General features: G+C 41.3%; 1 protein-coding gene across 4 annotated transcripts in view; it reads left to right on the plus strand.

Moving 5' to 3' along the window:
- The window catches only part of kif14 (kinesin family member 14), a 65,457-nt gene that overhangs the window by 40,227 nt on the left and 3,488 nt on the right, over positions 1-21,742 (plus strand). For all 4 annotated transcript variants that reach the window (XM_055642444.1, XM_055642446.1, XM_055642447.1 and 1 more), the window contains exons 22-29: positions 2,781-2,875; positions 4,216-4,307; positions 7,025-7,249; positions 7,531-7,715; positions 8,551-8,709; positions 10,180-10,299; positions 17,250-17,324; positions 20,282-20,420. In XM_055642444.1, coding sequence (XP_055498419.1) covers positions 2,781-2,875; positions 4,216-4,307; positions 7,025-7,249; positions 7,531-7,715; positions 8,551-8,709; positions 10,180-10,299; positions 17,250-17,324; positions 20,282-20,420 — 1,090 coding nt within the window. The remainder of the gene's footprint in view (positions 1-2,780; positions 2,876-4,215; positions 4,308-7,024; positions 7,250-7,530; positions 7,716-8,550; positions 8,710-10,179; positions 10,300-17,249; positions 17,325-20,281; positions 20,421-21,742) is intronic.

Consider the following 21,742-nt stretch of genomic DNA (forward strand, 5'->3'; position numbering starts at 1 on the left):
GTGCATAAGTCATGCTCTCGTTGAATAGAGCTGCAGGTTTTTCAAACATTTCCTTCGTATCCAGTTTTACTTTAAGAGATAAAGCACGGAAGCAGGCCCTTCGGCCCACCGAGTCCGCACCGACCAGTGATCCCTGCATATTAACAATATCCTACACACACTGGGAACAATTTTTACATTTACACCAAACCAAATAACCTATAACCCTGTACGTTTTTGGAGTGTAGGAGGATTTGAGTATAGGAGTAAAGAGGTCCTTCTGCAGTTGTACAGGGTCCTGGTGAGACCACATCTGGAGTATTGTGTGCAGTTTTGGTCTTCTCATTTGAGGAAGGATATCCTTGCTATTGAGGCAGTGCAGCGTAGGTTCACAAAGTGAATCCCCGGGATGGCAGGATATGAGGAAAAATTGGAAAGACTGGGCTTGTATTCGCTGGAATTTAGAAGGATGACAATAGGTGCAGGAGAGGCCATTCGGCCCTTTGAGCCATCACTGTGATCATGGCTGATCATCCACAATCAGTACCCCGTTCCTGCTTTCTTCCCATATCCCCTGACTCCGCTATCTTTAAGAGCTCTATCTAAGTCTCTTGAAAGCATCCAGAGAATTGGCCTCCACTGCCTTCTGAGGCAGGGAATTCCACAGATTCACAACCCTCTGTGTGAAAACGTTTTTCCTCATCTCTGTTCTAAATGGCTTACCACTTATTCTTAAACTGTGGCCCCTGATTCTGGACTCCCCCAACATCGGGAACATGTTTCCTGCCTCTAGCGTGCCCAAACCCTTAATAATCTTATATGTTTCAATACGATCTCCTCTCATCCTTCTAAATTCCAGAGTATACTATCGTAGCCGCTCCATTGTGTCAACCGTCCCGCCATCCCGGGAATTAATCTCGTGAACCCACGCTGTTCTCCCTCAATAGCAAGAATGTCCTTCCACAAATTTGGAGCAGAAACTGCACACAATACTCCAGGTGTGGTCTCACTAGAGCCCTGTACAACTGCAGAAAGACCTATTTGCTCCTATACTCAACTCTTGTTATGAAGGCTAACATGCCATTCGCTTTCTTCACTGCCTGCTGTACCTGCATGCTTACTTTCAGTGACTGATGAACAAGGGCCCCAGATCTCGTTGGACTTCCCCTTTTCCCAACTTGACACCATTCAGATAATAATCTGCCTTCTTGTTTTTGCCACCAAAGTGGATAACCTCACACTTATCCACACTAAACTGCATCTGCCATGCATCTGCCCTCTCCCCAACCTGTTCAAGTCACCCTGCATCCTCGTAGTATCCTCCTCACAGTTCACAGTTCATCCTTCTAAATTCCAGAGTATACAAGCCCAGCCGCTCCATTCTGTCACAACAGTACATATTACATCTATCGCAACAATTGTAAATCTGCTTTGAAATTTATAAACTTAAATTACTGGGAAATGTTCTCCTGCCATCTAAAAATGGGTTTTGCTTTGAATTTGTGCTTGAAGGAAAATTATTTTTGTTCTCACCGTGGGAACACTGCAGATACCACATGTGTTGTTAACTTCATAACAAGAGAAGTTGAGTATAGGAATAAAGAGGTCCTTCTGCAGTTGTACAGGGCCCTACTGAGACCACACCTGGAGTATTGTGTGCAGTTTCAGTCCTCTAATTTGAGGAAGGACACTCTTGCTATTGAGGGAGTGCAGCGTAGGTTTACAAGGTTAATTCCCAGGATGGCGGGACTGTCATATGCTGTGAGAATTTAGCGGCTGGGCTTGTACACTCTGGAGTTTAGAAGGATGAGAGGGGATCTTATTGAAACATATAAGATTATTAGGAGAATGGCCTCCTCCTGCACCTATTTTCTATGTTACTACTCTAGGGGCTAGTGGAATCAAGGGAGATGGGGAGAAGGCAGGCTCGGGTTATTGATTGGGGACGATCAGCCATGATCACAATGAATGGCGGTGCTGGCTCAAAGGGCCGAATGGCCTCCTCCTGCACCTATTTTCTATGTTTCTATTAAGGGTTTGGACACGCTAGAGGCAGGAAACATGTTCCCGATGTTGGAGTCCAGAACCTGGGGCCACTGTTTAAGAATAAATTTGCAAATTTGCTAATGTTACTTTTAATCGCTTCATCTAAATCATGAATGCATATTGTAAATAGCTGTTGTGCCATCACTGAGCCTTGCGGTTCCTCACTAGTCACTGCCTACCAGAGGGGATCTTATAGAAACGCATAAAATCATAAAAGGACTGAGATGAGAAAAAACTTTTTCACCCAGAGAGTTGTGAATTTGTGGAATTCTGTGCCACAGAGGGCAGTTACTGATTGTGGATGATCAGCCATGGTCACAATGAATGGTGGTGCTGACTCGAAGGGTCAAAAAGCTTCCTCCTGCACCTGTTTTCTATGTTTCTATCTCTGAGGAAACCTACATGGTCATGGGGAGAACATACAAACCCCGCACAGACAGCACCCGTAGTCAGGATCAAACCCGAGTCTCTGGCGCTGTTGGGCAGCTCTACCGCTGCGCCACCTTGCCTAGATCAATATGGGCTACTTTTATCATTGTATTTTATTTTATATTTGTATTTCATCGTATTTGATTTTATATTTGAAAAATGCACTTGATTTTACATCTTGATATTTAAGTATAGCTCTCTCCCATGTCTTTTCTGTGGCCAACGTCAAAAATTGTGAAATAATATGGTACACAACGTCCTGTATTGTCTTATTGTTTACTGTTGTTTATTGAAAATAGTGGAGCTCTGTTTATTCTCCCCAACAGGGCACCGGGCATTCTGGAGATGAAGACATATTTTATGACCCAAATGATGACTGGGAAACTGACTTGACGCTCTCTTCCTCTTTCTCCAAGAGACGGTGCGTAGTTTTTAAAATCTACTTCCTTCTAAATTAGTTGATTTGAAAAGTTCAGTTATTTTCAGATTATATTAATATATACAATACAATACAATACGATTTATTGTCATTTGAACCTCCAAAGAAGTTCAAACTAAATTTGGTTTCTGCAGTCATACACCAAGAAAAGAACCAAGACACACACAGCCAACACAATTTACACAAACATCCATCACAGTGAATCTCCTTCTCACTGTGATGGAAGGAAAACTCATTGTCTCTCCCCTGTGTTCCATTTCTTCTCCTGATGTTAAAGCCCCCAGCGGGTGATGCCAAGTCCCACGGCTGTTAAGGCTGCGCCGGGCGATGTAAGGCGCTGCTCCGGGTCTTAATGTTGAAGCCCCCGGCGGGCGATGGCAAGTCCCGCGGCCGTTAAAGCTGCGCCGGGCGATGCAAGGCCCCGCTCCATGTCATTTTGAACCCCGCAACGCGGGCGGGAGAAGTTGCCGTTGCGGGAGCTCCGAAAAGCGGTCTCCCACCTGTGACCCAAGAGCTCCCAATGTTACCGTCTACCAGACCTGCGGCTGGAGCCTCCGAGCTCCGGAGCCGGGTCACATCCGCGCACCACCACAACTCTCCACGCTCCGAAGCCGGCCAGCCCCACGATGGTAGGTCCACAGGCTCCGCGACTGGAGCCCCCAGGTCGTTCCGGTCGTAAGAAAGAACTGCAATGCTGGTTTAAATCGAAGGTAGACACAAAATGCTGGAGTAACTCAGCGGGACAGGCAGCATCTCTGGAGAGAAGGAATGTGTGATGTCACCGACACGTGACCCGAAACGTCACCCATTCCTTCTCTCCAGAGATGCTGCCTGTCCCGCTGAGTTACTCCAGCATTTTGTGTCTACCTTTAATATATTTTGTGATTGATCAGCAAAAGGCAGAAATTGTTTTATTGTTGGGGTTGTGTAGATTGGTCCAAGAACCTGATGGTTGTAGGAAGGTAGCTGTTCCTGAATCTGGTGTTGAGGAACTTCTGGCATCTGTACCTCCTGCTGATGTAACAGTGAGAAGAGGACATGACCTGGATGGTGAGGATCCTTCACAATGCTGCCATCTCAAGGCAGTGCCTCGTGCAGGTGCTTTCAGTGATGGGAGGGCTGAACCCTCTGAGCCCACCCTTTGCTGCCTCTTGTGTTCCTGAGTATTGAATCTATATTTGTGTGTTGCATTTGAGTGTACTTGTATCTTGACTTGGAAAGCAGTCCATCAAACTGCATTTAGATATTTTGATTCTGATGCTGCCTAGATAAATGTGGCAAATGAAGTATTTTATCTAACTCCTTCTCATTTCTCCACTTAGAAGCAAAAGTTTTTTCAAAAGCAAACGAATGTCTGGATGTTTAGCAGGAATCCAAGCACTTACTAGTCAAAATATGCAGTCAACACATACAGGTATTTAAAATATTATTTTATAACCATATAATAATTTGTCTTGTACCTATACTGAATACTGCTTTATTGTCTTCACTTGTAGTTGTTGAGGCTAATTTTATCAATTTATTTTGGTAGATTTATTTACCTCCTTTTCCTGTCCCAAAGTTCTTGTCCTGATTTATTAATTGATTGTTGGAATGTAGATCAGGGAGCAATGATAAGACTTGGTAAGCATCTGTTCTTCATGTGGGAATCGAAAAATCCCAGTGAGTGGCAAAATGAGGAGTAGTCTTAGAAAAAAAGATTTGCATGAACATCTTGGTGTCTGAAAATGAATGAATTATTCTTTATTATCACATGTGACACCCAAGGTATGCAAAGAGTCGCCACATAAATGGCACTGACAAAGTTACAAAGTATCCCACGCCAGGTCCTCTGTTCTTCTCCCACCCCCCCTCACAGCGCTTCCCCCACGACGAGTCCTATTTTATTCCCAGTGGTGTGTCCTGTGGCTCCCGCATGGCCCGTCCTCGACCGCCGCACCGACCTTCGCCACGAACGCTGCCGGGACCCTCCCGATACCTCCACGGTGCCGGTCGGCTTTTCGGCATCTGTCACGGCTGCCTCCTGGGAGACTGGAAATAATTGTTTTTTAAGGATCATTTCAATAGAATTAATGGAGTGCAACAACTGTGATAACTGGAACTAATTAACATTCTTAGAGACAACAAAACAAACAATTATAAAGACACCAAATGTAAAGTTGTTCATTTTGCAAGATATATTTAAGAAAGTTTTTTTTTTTTTAAACCCATGTAATCTATAGTGAAGGACTGTAAACATCTGAGAACAGAGGGGTCTGGGCGTCATAGCACATCATTTGTGGAAGGCTGGTATTCAGGCACTGCAAGTGATTAGAAAATATATTAGAAAAGGATTTTAACATTCCTAATATTGACTGAGCCTGCCTGAGTGCAAGGGGCTTAGATGGAGTAGAATTTAAAAGCATCCAAGAATTTTATTACATGGCCTGCAGATAGTCCTTTGAGAGAAACTGGCAGTCCTCGATCTTATCTTAAGAAATGAAATATGTAGTTAAAATGTTAGTGGGGGAACATTTTAGAAACAGTGACTATAATTCTCTGTGTCAAAGTGGTTGAGATGGTCATAATGGATAGGAGTAGAATTAGGCCATTCGACCCATCAAGTCTACTCCGCCATTCAATCATGGCGGATCTATCTCTCCCTCCTAACCGCATTCTCCTGCCTTCTCCCCATAAAATCTGACACCCGTACTAATCAAAAATCTATCTATCTCTGCCTTAAAAATATCCACTAACTAGGCCTCCACAGTCTTCTGTGGCAAAGAATTCCACAGAATCACCACCATCTGACTAAAGAAATTTCTCCTCATTTTCCTAAAAGAATGTTCTTTAATTCTGAGGCTATGACCTCTAATCCTAGTCTCTCCCACTAGTGGAAATATCCTCTCCACATCCACTACAGCCTTTCACTGTTCTGTATGTTTTAATGAGGTCCCCCGCTCATTCTTCTAAACTCCAGCGAATACATTCAGTGCCGTCAAACGCTCATCATAGGTTAATTTACTCATTCCTGGGATGATTCTTGTACACGTCCTCTGGACTCTCTCCAGAGCCAGCACATCCTTCCTCGGATAAGGTGCCCAGATGGAATGCATAAGGATTAATAAATCCCAGGGCTGGATTAGATCTGTCCCAGGAAAGCAAGGGATGAGATAGCTGGATGCTTTGATGGTGCACCCTGCTTTAAAACAGTTGTATTGTCTGGACAAGGTGAAACAACCTTTTTGTCCTTTTTAAAGAAACTGAAAATCTGATCTACTAATAACCAGATATACTTGTTTTTAAATGTTATTATATTACAGAGAGGAAATGCTGAGGAAATACCGATTATTCAACCTTGCATCTATTAAATAAGGAACTTCTGATGCATTGTCTGTTTTCTGATGTGTGCAGTGAATGTGTCCGATTGATCAACAGCTATCGTTTATCTAGTGCAGATAAATTACATCTATCTCAACGATTGCAAATCTGCTTTGAAATTTATAAACTTAAATTACTGGGAAATGTTCTTCTGCCATCTAAAAATGGGTTTTGCTATGAATTTGTGCTCGAAGTAAAATTATTCTTGTTCTCACCGTGGCAACACTGCAGATACCACATGTTCAGAAGGGTTTCCGCCCGAAACGTGGCCTATTTCCTTTGTTCCATAGATGCTGCTGCACCCGCTGAGTTTCTCCAGCATTTTTGTCTATGTTCAGTTGCTTGCCTTGTTGAGCTTGAGGCAACAATGGGTCTTCTATGGTATGATGAGGAATACAGGGAGCCTCTGAGTTATCTCTCCGGGGCAGAAGTTGCACAGCAGATAGTTGATGATTTGACCTGCTTTTGTGTGTTTCCTGGAGGCTGGAAGTGCTGCTGTTGCAAAGTTGATGGAGCTCATGAGAAACATCACCCCTGCAATGGGTTTATTGTAGATTTCCCCAAAATAACTTGTATTTTCCCATGCTGGACGTGATGTGTAATATTCCATGTAAGTCACCTGCTGAAGCAGAATAACCTTTGTTTAGATTTGATGAACATTTTAAGTGCATTACTTCTCACTTTATGTGTACCAGTTTGCTTTTATTATTGGCCTGGCTAGAATTAAAACACGGTTTCAAGTCATTTCACCTTCTTTCCATGTGAGAACAGAGTTACTGAACATGTCTCAAAGTATGTGCCCAGTATCCTCCGAATCAAAGTTGCCTGCCATTTGTAAGGAAATTCTGGGCGCAGCTGTTGATTTTCTGGGAAGAAATCATGTATCACAAGAGAACATTCCTGACAGACTTGTTACTGATCTCCTTGCTGTGCATCAGGGAACAATGGAAATTTCCAATGCCTATGAAAAGCTTGATGAAGGGAGTCAAGAAAATTGTAAGTCTACAATTTCATTTTTTTTTAATGTATTCTCCTTCTCTGGAAGTACCTGGCACATATTTAAGGAGAAGATTGTTTAAAAACTTATTTGCAATAATATCATGAAATATTTATTTTGAACCAATAGGACTCCTAACTGTGTAAGGGTTGGAGATTGGAAAGCAAACTGCAATATTGACATTGAAGCAGACCTGAAATCATATTTGGTTACTTTTGTTTAATTGACATACATAACTTTAGACTAACATCTTGCTTTAAATTGCTCACTTTTCTTTTAGTGTTCACCAATAATCAAGCTATGCAGACATGCTGCATCAGAGTGACATCAAATTTTGAAAGGGTGACCATTCTAGTGAAGCTTTGGATAGACAGTGGCCCGCAGGACACTTGCTTTGGGATGATTGGCGATGAACTGCTTGTGGAAGTTAGAACATTGGGACGAAACTTACAACTGCTATTGCAGGTAGGCAGGTATTCATTTGTGTGCAGGAGAAAATAGAAGAATATGCAACATTCAAGATAATGATTTCAGGTTTTTTTTTTTTTTTGTACAATCTTTAATGTAGATAATTATAAATCTTCATATACTTGAGACCAAACTAAAAAGATCCATCCAGCTGTCAATCAATATCCCCCTTCACCTGTATCCACCTATCATTTGCCCAACTTTGTTCCACCAGCACCTCTCTTCTAGCACCCCCCCCCCCCCCCCCCCCCCCCTTCCAGAAAGGCTGTCTGACCTGTTGAGTACTCCAGCTCTCTGTCTTTTGTAGGTTTGGTGCATAAAGAGGAGGGCCATGAATAACGTTAAACAAGACCTGATGTTTTAAACTGTTCACTGCCACGTTTTTTTATTCACGATTGGCTATGACCCGAATATACTCGGGGGTAACACTGAACAGGTTAAATTCTGGCTGACCGAATCATAATTGTGTTGAGTTTATTAAACAGGGCCTTGTTGATTTTATTTTTGTTTCAAATTTCTGCTAACTAGTCTTCTAATTTACTTTCAACATCTTAAATACTATACCAGGCATAACCTGAAATCTCCTTCAGGACAATTTATTTGCAGAAGCTGCAGTAGATAATTGAATATTTGGAGTATTTTATTTTCAGCATACCTACTGCTAATTGTCACATTTTTGTTTTTTTAAGTATCAGAATTGTTTTATACTTGTATTTTGTCCAGTAAATGAATTCTAAACGCTGGAGAAATGGTTGTTAGGTCTTGTTAAATAATTTAAGTATAATTAATTCAATACCTTGTTGCAAACTGATGTCTGTTTGCATGTTTCCAGGGCTGTGATTCAGATATTTCCTCTATGGTGGTGGAAGCTTGGAACAAAATAAGACAAACAATTAGAAGACTTGCAAAGCACATAGGTCACTTGGCAGCCTTCATGGGCATGGAGTTGCATTCTGACGAGGAGAACGTGGATGATTCACATAGTTACAAGGTGATTTTTGAATAGGAAGCTCTTGCAAGATTGAGGTCAACTAATCAAATGATTTTTCCCCAATTATACATTTTTGAAATATTTTTATTTAGTATGACACTACATCAACCAATATATTTTGAAATGTTTGCATCTCTGAATATCAAGTAACAATTCTACAATAATCTGGAACCTTCATTAGAAGGTTTGCCAGATCCATTGTTTTTATTTTCAGCCTAAGAGTTGGTCAACTTTGCATTCCCCTTATTTTGGCCCCTGATCATCAGCAGAAAGTGCCCATTTATCTGGAAGGAAAACAGCTGTAAAGAAACAGCTGAAAATTAGCTTGCAGCTTAATTGTCGCCGGTATAAACCTTCGCTTGAATGCATTGTGACCTTTAGGTACCAAACTAGTTGACATCTATTTACATTTAAACAAATTGACTCATTTATCTGATGTGTAGGAAGGAGCTGCAGGTGCTGGTTTAAACCGACGATAGACATAAAGTCCTTGAGTAACTCAGAGGCAGGTCTGAAGAAGGGTCTCGACCCAAAACGTGTGGCCCATCACAATGAACCATTGATACATGACGGGTTTTTTTGCATTATTTTCACCCCAAGTTTTCACTCAGTAGGGCCTGCTTTCACATTTGCATACCTCACGTAATTTTCTTAGATTTTACATTGTTTTGGTTTTATAGCCAAACTAGATTACTATGACTTTTCACGAGGGGAAAAAACATACTTCAGCATACCTCCTAAGTTCAAACATTTGGTAGAGAGCATAGCTTTGGTTTGAACTAGGCTAAGTGGTCCCAGTCACACATGAGGCCTTGTCCCCCCAACGCAACTCATTCCCCAACGCAATATTCCACCACTCACCTGTTCCCCCAATGCAACCCGTTCCCCCAAAGCGATATTCCACCACTCAGGGATGAGGAGGGGGGGGGGGTGGGGGGGGGGGGGGGGTGTGGGGGAGGGGGGCGTGTGGGGGGGGGCGTGTGGGGGAGGGGGGTGTTGGGAAAGGGGGGTTGTGGGGAAAGTGGGAGGAGGGGGATGTGGCTTGTGGGGAGGGGGGGTGGTGTGCAGATGCAGCTCGCACTCTGCTCACCCCGCACTTTCGGCCTCACGCAGCAGGTCCCGGTCCCACTCCGGCTTCACTCAGAGGCTCACTCAGCTGGTCGTGCTGGTCGCCACAGAAGCAGTCCGCCCCTTCAGCTTTTTATTCTCCTCGCTGTGTTATTGACAGCGGGTTCCGGAAAGGGCGGTTTTTAAGATTTTTAAACCTTCATAACTTATGTACTATTTCACCGATTGGAACAAAACTTATTTGACTTGCAGCAGAGGAGAATGGTGAGTAAGGTGACGAAAAGTTGTAGCGCTATGGGGGATCGTTTTTGCGCAAATTTAATTACAACCTCAAGATGAGAGTTTTGGTCATAGTATATGGATGATCATTTTAAGCTAATTCCAAAATTGGATTTACTTCAGAGAAATGTTATGGCCAGTTTTTTTGAGGGAGCAAGATCTGGAATGGAGAGTCTCCTGGATATTGGCTTAAAAAGAATAAAAGAGCATCAGAAGATGCTGCAAAAAACATCATCAAATATGGTAATCTGACCTTTTTTTCATATCTATGTATGTGTATAAATCTGTGTGTGTATGTGTGTGTGTGAATATAGTCATTAATGTTTTTATTAATAATGTTGGTTTGTATTGCACGTCACATACTAAGAATGTGAAATTGTAAATCAGCGGCAAATACTAAAGGGTCTGTCATAGAAACATAGAAATTAGGTGCAGGAGTAGGCCATTCGGCTCTTCGAGCCTGCACCGCCATTCAATATGATCATGGCTGATCATCCAACTCAGTATCCCGTACCTGCCTTCTCTCCATACCCTCTGATCCCCTTAGCCACAAGGGCCACATCTAACTCCCTCTTAAATATAGCCAATGAACTGGCCTCAACTACCCTCTGTGGCAGAGAGTTCCAGAGATTCACCACTCTCTGTGTGAAAAAAGTTCTTCTCATCTCGGTTTTAAAGGATTTCCCCCTTATCCTTAAGCTGTGACCCCTTGTCCTGGACTTCCCTAACATCGGGAACAATCTTCCTGCATCTAGCCTGTCCAACCCCTTAAGAATTTTGTAAGTTTCTATAAGATCCCCTCTCAATCTCCTAAATTCTAGAGAGTATAAACCAAGTCTATCCAGTCTTTCTTCATAAGACAGTCCTGACATCCCAGGAATCAGTCTGGTGAACCGTCTCTGCACTCCCTCTATGGCAATAATGTCCTTCCTCAGATTTGGAGACCAAAACTGTACGCAATACTCCAGGTGTGGTCTCACCAACACCCTGTACAACTGCAGTAGTACCTCCCTGCTCCTATACTCAAATCCTTTTGCAATGAAAGCTAACATACCATTCGCTTTCTTTACTGCCTGCTGCACCTGCATGCCTACCTTCAATGACTGGTGTACCATGACACCCAGGTCTCACTGCATCTCCTTTCCCAATCGGCCACCATTTAGATAATAGGCTGCTTTCCCGTTTTTTCCACCAAAATGGATAACCTCACATTTATCCGCACTTGGGCGACCTAATCTGTGAGTTTTCCCTCGACTCGTACTCGCAGCGTGGTCGATACGAGGTCGTACGAGGTCTTTGTAACTCTCCTTCATGCTCGAGCGTACTAGACGTGTCAGCTAGGTCGCGGCGTTTTTTTCAATATGTTAAAAAATGCCCGCGAGTAAAAAACGGTTGCCATGGACAATCGATACTTTTTTACTTGTAGGTTTAGTCGTAGTAGGTCAGCATGTTAGTCGTAGGTAATCAAGGGTAGTCGAAGGTAATCTAAGGTAGTCGTAGATAGTCTTCATCATAGTCGAAGGGCGGTCGAAGGAGATCATCTTCACTCTCCATTATTCGGTGTCCAATTTTCCCGAAGTTAGTCGTAGCTAGTCGAAGCTGGTCTTCTACATAGTCAAAGGAGGTCTTCAACATGTCATTTTTTCAAACTCTTCTAAACTCGCCAATTAGGTCGCCCATGTGGGACAGCCCCTTAAATCAACAAACTTACATTTCAAATTATAACCTATCACTCATTACAATATTTGTTAAGATGTGAGAAATACCAATATTTTATTTTAATGCATTCATGTACAATTTTATGACAATAGCATATTATACAAAACATTATTGGACAACCCATTCTACAGAATCTGAGCAGTGATGCTTAAGAGGATGGATTCAAACAGGGCAGGCTTAAGAGGATGGAAATAGACGGGAATATAAAGAAAGGAAGAAACAACTCAATCGGGTGATTAGAAGGGCCAAAATGGGCCACAAAATGGTTTTGGTGAATCAAATTAAAGAAAATCCCACGGCTTTATGTACCTATATTAAACATAAGAGTATAACCAGAGAGAAGGTAGGGCCGCTCAAGGATCAAGATGGGAATTTGTGCTCGGAGTCTGGAGATGTAGGTGAGGTACTAAATGAACACTTTTCACACAAGGAGAAGAATATGGACAACAAAGAGGTCAATGTGGAGAATAATAATATATAAGGGCATCTTTAGATTAAGATGGAGGAGGTGCAGCTCTTCTTGAAAAGCATTAGGGCAGATAAATCCCCAATACCTGATAGGATTTATCCCAAGTTATTGAGAGAAGCAAAACATGAGATTGCAGGAGCCTTAATGAAGATGTTTGAATGTGAGGCCAGTTGGAATGGAAAGTGGCTAATGTTCCTTTATTTAAAAAGGAGAGTAGAGAGAATCCAGGGAAATATAGGCCGGTGATAAAGGTAAGGCATTTGATAAAATCCCCCATGGTTTGCTGATCCAGAAGATTTAAGATGCACGGGACTAGCACCAAAATGGCAGATGGAGTTTAATCCGAGCAAGTGTGAGGAGGTCAAATGCAATGCAATTAATTGTATGACGTGAACAGTGTGAAGAGGTATCTTGGGGTCCTAGTCCATTACTCCCTGAAAGTAGGATACAAGTAGATAGAGTAGTAAAGAAGACTTATGGTATGGTTTCATAGGTTGGGGCACTGAGTATAACAGTCAGAAAGTCATCATGCAGCTTTATAGGACTTTGGTAAGGCTCCATTTGAAGTATTGTGTGCTGTTCCAGTTGTCCTATTGTAGAAAGGATGTGGAGGCTTTGGAGAGAGTGCAGAAGAAGTGTACCAGAACACTGCCTGGATTAGCTGGCTACAAGGAGCGGTTGGACAGACTTGGATTGTTTTCTTTGGAACGCTAGGGATTGCAGGAAGACTTGATGGAATTATATAGTTGAGTATAGCACGTATAGAGTATAAAATGGCAGAAGCTGGGAGTTTAAAATCCGAGCAAGGCATGAGGAGGTCCAATGCAATTAATTGTATGACGTGAGCAGTGTGAAGAGGTATCTTGGGGTCCTAGTCCATTACTCCCTGAAAGTAGGATACAAGTAGATAGAGTAGTAAAGAAGTCTTATGGTATGGTTTCATAGGTTGGGGCACTGATAGAGGTATTTAACATGTCAGAAAGTCATCATGCAGCTTTATAGGACTTTGGTAAGGCTGCATTTGAAGTATTGTGTGCTGTTCCAGTTGTCCTATTGTAGAAAGGATGTGGAGGCTTTGGAGAGGGTGTAGAAGAAGTGTACCAGAACTGGAAACTGCCTGGATTGGCTGGCTACAAGGAGCGGTTGGACAGACTTGGATTGTTTTCTTTGGAACGCTAGGGATTGCAGGAAGACTTGATGGAATTATATAAAACGACGAGTGCCACAATCAGCAGTACTCATATCCCTTGTACTTATTTGATTGCATGGCAACATTAAGCTTTTTTTCTTTGTAAATAAGGGCACCGAGTGGGTTGCTCATTGGAAACATTTAATGTATGTTGATGGAGATAAATGTAAGATGTTTAGCACTTGGATATTTACGTAGGTGCTGTAATGTTATAATGTTGCCTTATAACTTTGATCCCAGCAATGTACATTCATCACTTGAGATATCAAATTAACCTCAGAATGCCATTCGTTTAAGGGGACAAACAGCAGCTTTCATAAAAATGTTCATTGTTTAAGATCACATAACCATTCACAGTCTCCTCAAGACCATGTCCTTACCATGCGTGATCCCTTGCTCTTAGTGGTACCATTTTTCACCTGGTGATACATTTTGTACATAGTCTGCAAATCTCTGCTGTAGAGTCAACACCTAATTGCACAATCGTTACTCGTGTTTTTCTTCTTTCCTTTTGGAATTTTCTTCTGACACTTTCGTCTTCTTTTTACCTCTAACCTTTGTCATTTACTCCACCCATCTGACAATCAACCTTCTCATCTCCTTCCACATAACATGCCTAACTTTGCCCTACCTCCAACCTTTCTCTCCCCCCCCACTCTATCCGTTTGAAGAAGGATTCCGACCTAAAACATCGTCTGTCCATTCCTTCCACACATGCTGCCTGACCCGATGAGTTCCCCAGCACTATTATTTGTTTTTAACTCAAGGTTCCAGCATTTGCAGTGTACCAAACAGCTGTCCTTTGCCAAAACATTTGCCAAAATAATTTTGCAACTATTGATCGGGTCTTGCATCCACTTCATTTTGATATTCTCAGTTTAGCTAACTTTTTGGCAGCTTAGTTTAGACAGTTATTTGTCCTAAATGAGATACTGAAACAGACCTAATCAAAGTAGAAATGGCATCCCCTTTGATTGTACTGCACTATATCACTGCACCTTTTCAAAGGTTTCAAAGGTCTTTTATTGTCACGTGCACCAATTAAGGTACAGTGATATGCGAATTACCATATAGCCATACTAAAAAAGCAACAAAACACACAACTACATTAAAGTTAATATAAACATCCACCACAGCGGATTCCCCACATTTCTCACTGTGATGGAAGGCAATAAAGTCTAATCATCTTCCTCCTTATTCTCCCGCGGTCGGGGCAGTTGAACCATCCTTTGGGGCGATCGAAGCTCCCGCAGCCGATGGTCGAAGCTCCCGTGTTGATTTGCCTGTAATCTTTGATGTAATGAAGCAGACCATCACCGTCCAAAGCCTTCCTTTTAATGTTCACCAGAATGGTGCTGCAAATCTTGCTTGTTCCTTCCCTTAAACATTCTGGTCGCAATCTGCAGATTTCCTTCTACTCCCATGCCCTGTTGATTTACCTTAATTTCTTTGCTTCTGCCCCTGCTATTTCTTATCTATGTGCTCCATCTCCACTGTATCATCTGAAGACGTAACATCAGATATCACATTCTTATTGCCATGAATTCTATAAATACCTCATGTCTTAAATGATATTGGAATACTCTTTACTCAGAGAGTGGTAGCAGTGGAATGAGCTTCCATGGAAGTGGTGGAGGCATTCATTGGTATCATTTAAAATAAATTGCCATGATGATGGAGGGTTATGGTATGAGTGCAGGCAGGTGGGACTAAGGGGAAAAAAATTTGTTCGGCACGGACTTGTAGGGCCGAGATGGCCTGTTTCCGTGCTGTAATTGTTATATGGTTACATGGTTATAATAGAGTCACGGAGTCATACAGAAAAGAAATAGGCCCTTCGGCCCAACCTGTCCATACCCATCTACACTAGTCCCATTTTATTTGGCATATATTCATTTGAACCTTTCCTATCCATGTATCTGAATAAATGTTCTGTTATTGTAACCACGTCCTCTGGCAGCTCGTTCCGTATACCCACCACCCTCTGCAAAATGTTGCCCCTCGGGTCCCTATTAAATCTTTCCCCTCTCTAATTAAATTATTCCCACTAATTCTTGATTCCCCAATCCTTGGGGAAAAATAGATTCTCTGCATTCACACTATCTATGCTCTTCATGATTTTAATACACCCTCCAAGAAAGATACTTCAAGGAATGAAGTCCTAGCCAACCTCGCCCTGAACTCAGGCCCATGAGTCCTGGCAACACCATAACTCTTTCCAGCTGAATGGTATCTTTCCTAATGGTATATGACAACTTGAACTCCAAGTGAGGCCTTGCCACGTCTTGTACAATTTCAATATAATGTCTCAACTGCCTTACTCAATGCCCTGACAGATGGATTCACCATATCTAAGATATCTAAGCATATGAGCAGGAATAGGCCATTTGGCTCATCCACACCTGCTCAGTTTTTTGGAAATAGCATGAGTTTGTTGCTGTTCTCTTTGGTAATATTTGAATATCTCCCTTTAATCCAATACTATTCTTCACTATCTTTGATTTCATTTATTAACCATGATTGGACCACTGTTATTGTGAGTTTTTTCATTCTTTAATGAAAGAATTTCTGTTTATTTAGTGCAGTTCATGACATTTTTGTTTATTCTCCAGTGTACACTTTGTCTCCCCATTGTAATCAATTTGTTTCTCTGTCATATGGTTTAACCTACAAATCTTGGTTGGTTCTTAAATTTGCAGCTGTAAAGCATTAACATCTTTCTTGAAACATAGAAACATACAAAAATAGGTGCAGGAGTAGGCCATTCGGTCCTTCAAGCCAGCACCGCCATTCAATATAATCATAGCCGATCATCTAAAATCAGTACCCAGTTCCTGCTTTTCCCCCATAACCCTTAATTCCTTTAGCCCTAAGAGCTAAATCTAACTCTCTCTTGAAACCATCCAGTGAATTGGCCTCCAATGCCTTCTGTGGCAGAGAATTCCACAGATTCACAACTCTCTGGGTGAAAATGTTTTTCCTCATCTCAGCTCTAAACTGCCCACTCCTTATTCTTAAACTGTGATCCCTGATTCCGGACTCCCCCAACATCGGGGAATTTTTCCTGCATCTAGCATGTCCAGTCCTTTTATAATTGTATCTGTTTCTATAAGATCCCCATCATCCTTCTAAATTCCAGTGAATGCAAGCCCAGTCGACCCATTCTTTCATCATAGTCAGTCGCCATACCGGGGATTAACCCGGTGAATCTACACTGCACTCACTCAATAGCAATAATGTCCTTCCTCAAATTAGGAGACCAAAATTGCACATAATACCCCAGTGCAGTCTCATCAGGGCCCTGTACAACTGCAATAGGACCTCCTTGCTCCTAAAATCAAATCCTTTCGCAATGAAGGCCAATATGCCATTAGCTTTCTTCACTGCCTGCTGTATCTACATGCTTATTTTCAGTGACTGATGTACAAGCAAACCCAGGTCTCTTTACACCTCCCCTTTTCCTAATCTGAAACCATTCAGATAATAATCGCCTTCCTGTTCTTGCCACCAAAGTGGATAACCTCACGTTTGTCCACATTATACTCCATCTGCCCACTCACCCAACCTATCCAAGTCACCATGCAGCCTCATAGCATCCTCCTCGCAGCTCACTCTGCGTCCCACATGGTTTGATCTGTCTTTTTGCATATCTTTTATTTATTTGTTCGATGTATCTTTTCATATCTCTCAGTTCCCTCTCCCATGACTCTGGCTGAAGCAGGGTCTCGATCCGAAACGTCCCCATTCCTTTTATCCAGAGATGCTGCCTGATCTGCTGAGTTACTCCAGCTTTTTGTGTCGATCTTTCTTTAACAGGGACTTGAGCAACTGAAGAAGAGGAGTATGGCACTGTCTGTATCGATTCAAAATTGTCTCATTGAATTAAAAAAGGTGGGGAATTTTTATAATCTTTGTAATTTTTGTTAATTTTTCTCTGAATGTGCATCCGTGATCTGATGAGGTTGGATAGACTGGGTTTATTCTCACTAGAACAAGGGATGGGTCTGTTTTCATTTACCTCATCGGCACATTTTTAAATGCAATTGGATGATATATTTACAATTAGGACTTTTTAACTTAGTATCAAGTTTAAAATGGTGATTTATTCATAAATTTGCTTCAGACCAAGGTTGTTTGATTATCACCATGAATATACCTTTAAATGAAAATAACTGGGATTTTATGATGAGCATGGTAACGAGTATAGAGCCGTCATGATTTGCAACCTTTCTAAAGAAAAATAGCACGTTAATCTGACATCACTAATAATCACCTATAAATTCTGCTGAATGTTTTAGTGGCTGCCTACCTTGCAATAAATGAATTGAAATTAATTTTCCAGTTCAATTACAATATAATATGAATTAGAATATTTTTTGTGATTGACATCCCCAAATTCTTATTTACGGAGTCTTGAATCCATCTATAAGTTCACACCCAGTTATTACCGCTTGTGTTCAATGGCAATCTTATCTGTAGAAAACAGACTCTGTTATCTCTAGCACCACGTTCTCATTTCTGATATAGCACAAACAATTTGTAGGTTAAGTCAGCACGGACAACAGAAAATCTGCAAGTTGCATTGAAAGAAGAATTTGTGATGGAGACCAGTTTTATAAATTGCTTGTTAAAGTCCATTTCAATTCTTGCTCTGTGAATGGACAAGATAATTTGTCATCATTTACCATCGTCCAACTGAGGGAACAGCATTTCTATTGTTGCTGCAGCAAGCATCTTGGCGCTTGGTTGTTATGCTGCAGTTAAACTTGACTTTTGGTAACACATTGCATTCAACTTAAATGGAAACTGAATGTTTATTTAGCGAGCACATTTGAAACTTGAAAATGTTCAGCACCCAAGAAGGGCATGCAATAGAAAATATTTTCAGTTTTACAAACTGAAAATATATTTTTTAGACATCTCATGTTTACAGAAAGTATTTCCTTTGAACAAGGAGCCCACAGGACATTTGCAAGGTCTTGTGATTTATTGAAGTGGGGAGAGAAAAGTTGAGAAGTATCGCTCTCACATGGCCCACTCTTTGTTACTAATTTAAAACCCACAAAGGAGACTGTCACGCTGAAATGTTTGGTTAGTAGACAAAGGAGTACGTGATTTTCAGTAGTTATGAAAATACTATTTTGTCTGATGCAAAGAAACTGATATTTAAAATTCATTGTTCTGTTCATTTGGTCACTGCTTAGGTTTCCATGCTAACTTTTATTAATTGCCTGTATGTGTAATTAAATTGCATATTTACATTTATTTTTGGGGTCACTCAATGTAACCTTGTAAATGAAAAATATCTACTGATTTTATGGCAAAATACAGGTTCTTCAATTGTTTTCTCATGGTGGTATTGCGAAATGTACTCATTTCAGTCCTGAAACAATGTTGTGTTTGGACACCAAATCCTGCTATAGGCATCCTTTATCAAAGACGCTATTAAGTAATAATTCGGTCCAAGTATCATTTATTTCAAACCATTCTGGTTCTGAAAAGTACTAATTGAGCAGGGTTTCTGTATGTATCATGTTAATAAATTAATTTACAGGACCACAAATGTTATGGCATTAGGATATAAAATATTATCTATCATGCAGAGCAAGTGCAGGATGGTTTCTTTGGAAAGGCTGGCGGGTATACCATGGCATACCTTTCCTTTCAGTTTTCCTTCTATTTCATTCACCTCCACTTTAGAACCAACAGAATCTTTCTTATCAGCCCACACACCATGCTAATTCCTGGGATGAGAGGATTATCCTATCAAGATATTGAGTGTCGATTCTTTTTGAGTTTAGAAGAATGAGGGTTAATTTCATTGAAGCGTAGAAATACTAAGGGGATCATAAAACACAGGAGCAGAATTAGGCCATTCAGACCATCATCTACCATTCAATCATGGTTGATCGATTTTTTTTCCCTATCAACCCCATTCTCTTGCCTTCTCCCCTTAACCTTTCACCCTTGCTAATCAAGAATCAAGCTCCGCTTTAAAAAAACAATTTTTTTGGCCTCCACCACCATCTGCAGAAATGAATTCCACAGATTCACCACCCTCTGGCTAAAGAAATGTCTCCTCATCTCCATTCTAAAGGTACATCAGTTTATTCTGAGGCTGTGCCGTCTGGTCCTATATTCTCCCACTACATGAAACGTCCTCTCCACATCCACTCCATCTGGGTAGATGTCAAGAAGTTTTCACTAGTGGGCGTGTCTCAAGCCTGGGTTCCTGTTTCAAAGTAAGGGGTCATCATTGAAAACCAAAGTATGTGAATCTATCCTACAAGATACTAAACCATACCCTAGAGACTAAGTATCAGATGTATTTGGGATGGAGCTGGTTAACCTACCTTTAGGAGGATGAGGGCTTTGGGGATCTGGCACAGATGAGGAGTTGAGGCCTGGGGTAGATCAACCATGAATATATCAGGCTGCTCCTATTTTCAGTGTGCTCTATCACTTCCCTGACCAGACAAATGGAGGAAGTGGTTTGTTTCCCCCTTGCCTCCTGCACCTCAAAGGGATCCTGGCTCTGTTATTTTACAGCCAGGTTTTTCAGCTGGGTCACTCCACAATGCAGGAGTAAAATTAACACCGACTGGATCAGCCAATTTTGATAACATAAAACATAGGGCATTATATGTAAATAGAATGATGAACTAGCTTTCAGTAAGTCTGCCTGGTGGATGAGGAATTGCATTGTATGTGCACAAGTGAGTGAATAAAGATTCTTGATTAACTGGGCCTGTGAAATGGAACGTTATAACTACATGCTGGAACCAGCATTCTGAATTTACTGACAGTTTCATTCTAACCACTGATGTATTTTGATTTTGTTGTGGAAGGAGCTGGATGGTGAAATCCAAGAAAACACGACTTGTTATATTGACTCCCTGAAGACCTTGCTCACAGCTGCTGCTGAAATGGTGAAGTTTAATGAAAGTTCTGACAATTTGTACCAGATGATGACTTCAGTGATGAGAGGTAAAGTATTTAAAATTAACTTGGGCAATCTAACTAGAGGGACTTCTATCCAGAATATTAAGATAGTGTTTTACTATGTACTTAAAACTTCTTATATTCCCTTGTGGTAGCTGTTCTAGGTGTGGGTTCTATATATCAGCGAGACCAAACGCAGGCTCGGCGATCATTTCACTGAACACCATTGCTCAGTCCGCCGAGGCCTACAAAATCACCTTAAAGCTAAATAGTTTAACTCCCCCTCACATTCTCATACTGACCTTTCTGTCCTGGGCCTCCTCCACCATCAGAATAAGGCCAATGCAAATTGTAGGAACAGCACCTCATATTTTGCTTGGGCAGCTTACAACCCAGCAGTATGAATATTGACCTCTAACTTCAAGTGACCCTTGCTTTCCCCCTCTCACCGTCTCTCCTCCACCCTAGTTCTCTGACTAGTTTCACTGTCCTCCCGATTAATCTTGCTGTTTGGATGCCTCTTTGTCACCTTTCCCACGGCCAACAATGAACCATTCTGCATTTCCTTGAACATTGGTTGCTTTGATCTGTGGTTTTAACACTTTACATCCTCTTTGTACCCTTCCATATCTCCAGTTTCCCTCTCCCCAGTCTCTGAGTCTGAAGAAGGGTCTCAATCCAAAATGTCACCCATTCCTTCTCTCCAGAGATGCTGCCTGTCCTGCTGAGATACTTCAACATTTTGTGTCTATCTTCCTTATATATTCCCTTATCTGAAGTTTATCTACATTTGTAGTTTAATTTGGTGGTATCGTGAAAGTTCGCTTTTTGGATTTACAACTGCATTCAGTAATTTGGTTCTTATGCTCGTGTATAGATCCTAATATGTGCAAACAAAATCCCAGAGCAGATATTTGTCTAACTCAGCCTTTTTATTTGAAATTATGCCATTTCATTTTTAAATGCAAACAATAAATATAATAAATTCTCTCAAAAAGACTTGCTTTAAATGTTGTTTAAAATAAATGAATATTATTTCCCCCCTCTTGTCATTGTTGTGGTTGAGAATTCGCCTTTTCATTCTGAACCGTCAGGCAAAAAGAAGGATAACATGGGCACAGTGTTCCTATTATCATTTGTGTGTATGTTGTTCAATTACTGAAGCAATAATTTCTGGAGTATGAAATCCAGACAGCCATTTTTGCCCATTTTGAATGCGGTGATAATTGTCATTGTTTTTTGATCCTGCGACCTTTCGGATAGTCATTTTGGAGCGTACTTCAAGTTTGAGGGTTTTATACTGATGCAACCAAACACTCGAGTAAGTCTAAAATATTCCATCAACTGAAATATGAGAATCCTTTGAG

The sequence above is a fragment of the Leucoraja erinacea genome, chromosome 10 (genome assembly GCF_028641065.1).
Source record: "Leucoraja erinacea ecotype New England chromosome 10, Leri_hhj_1, whole genome shotgun sequence".
Taxonomy (NCBI): domain Eukaryota; kingdom Metazoa; phylum Chordata; class Chondrichthyes; order Rajiformes; family Rajidae; genus Leucoraja; species Leucoraja erinaceus.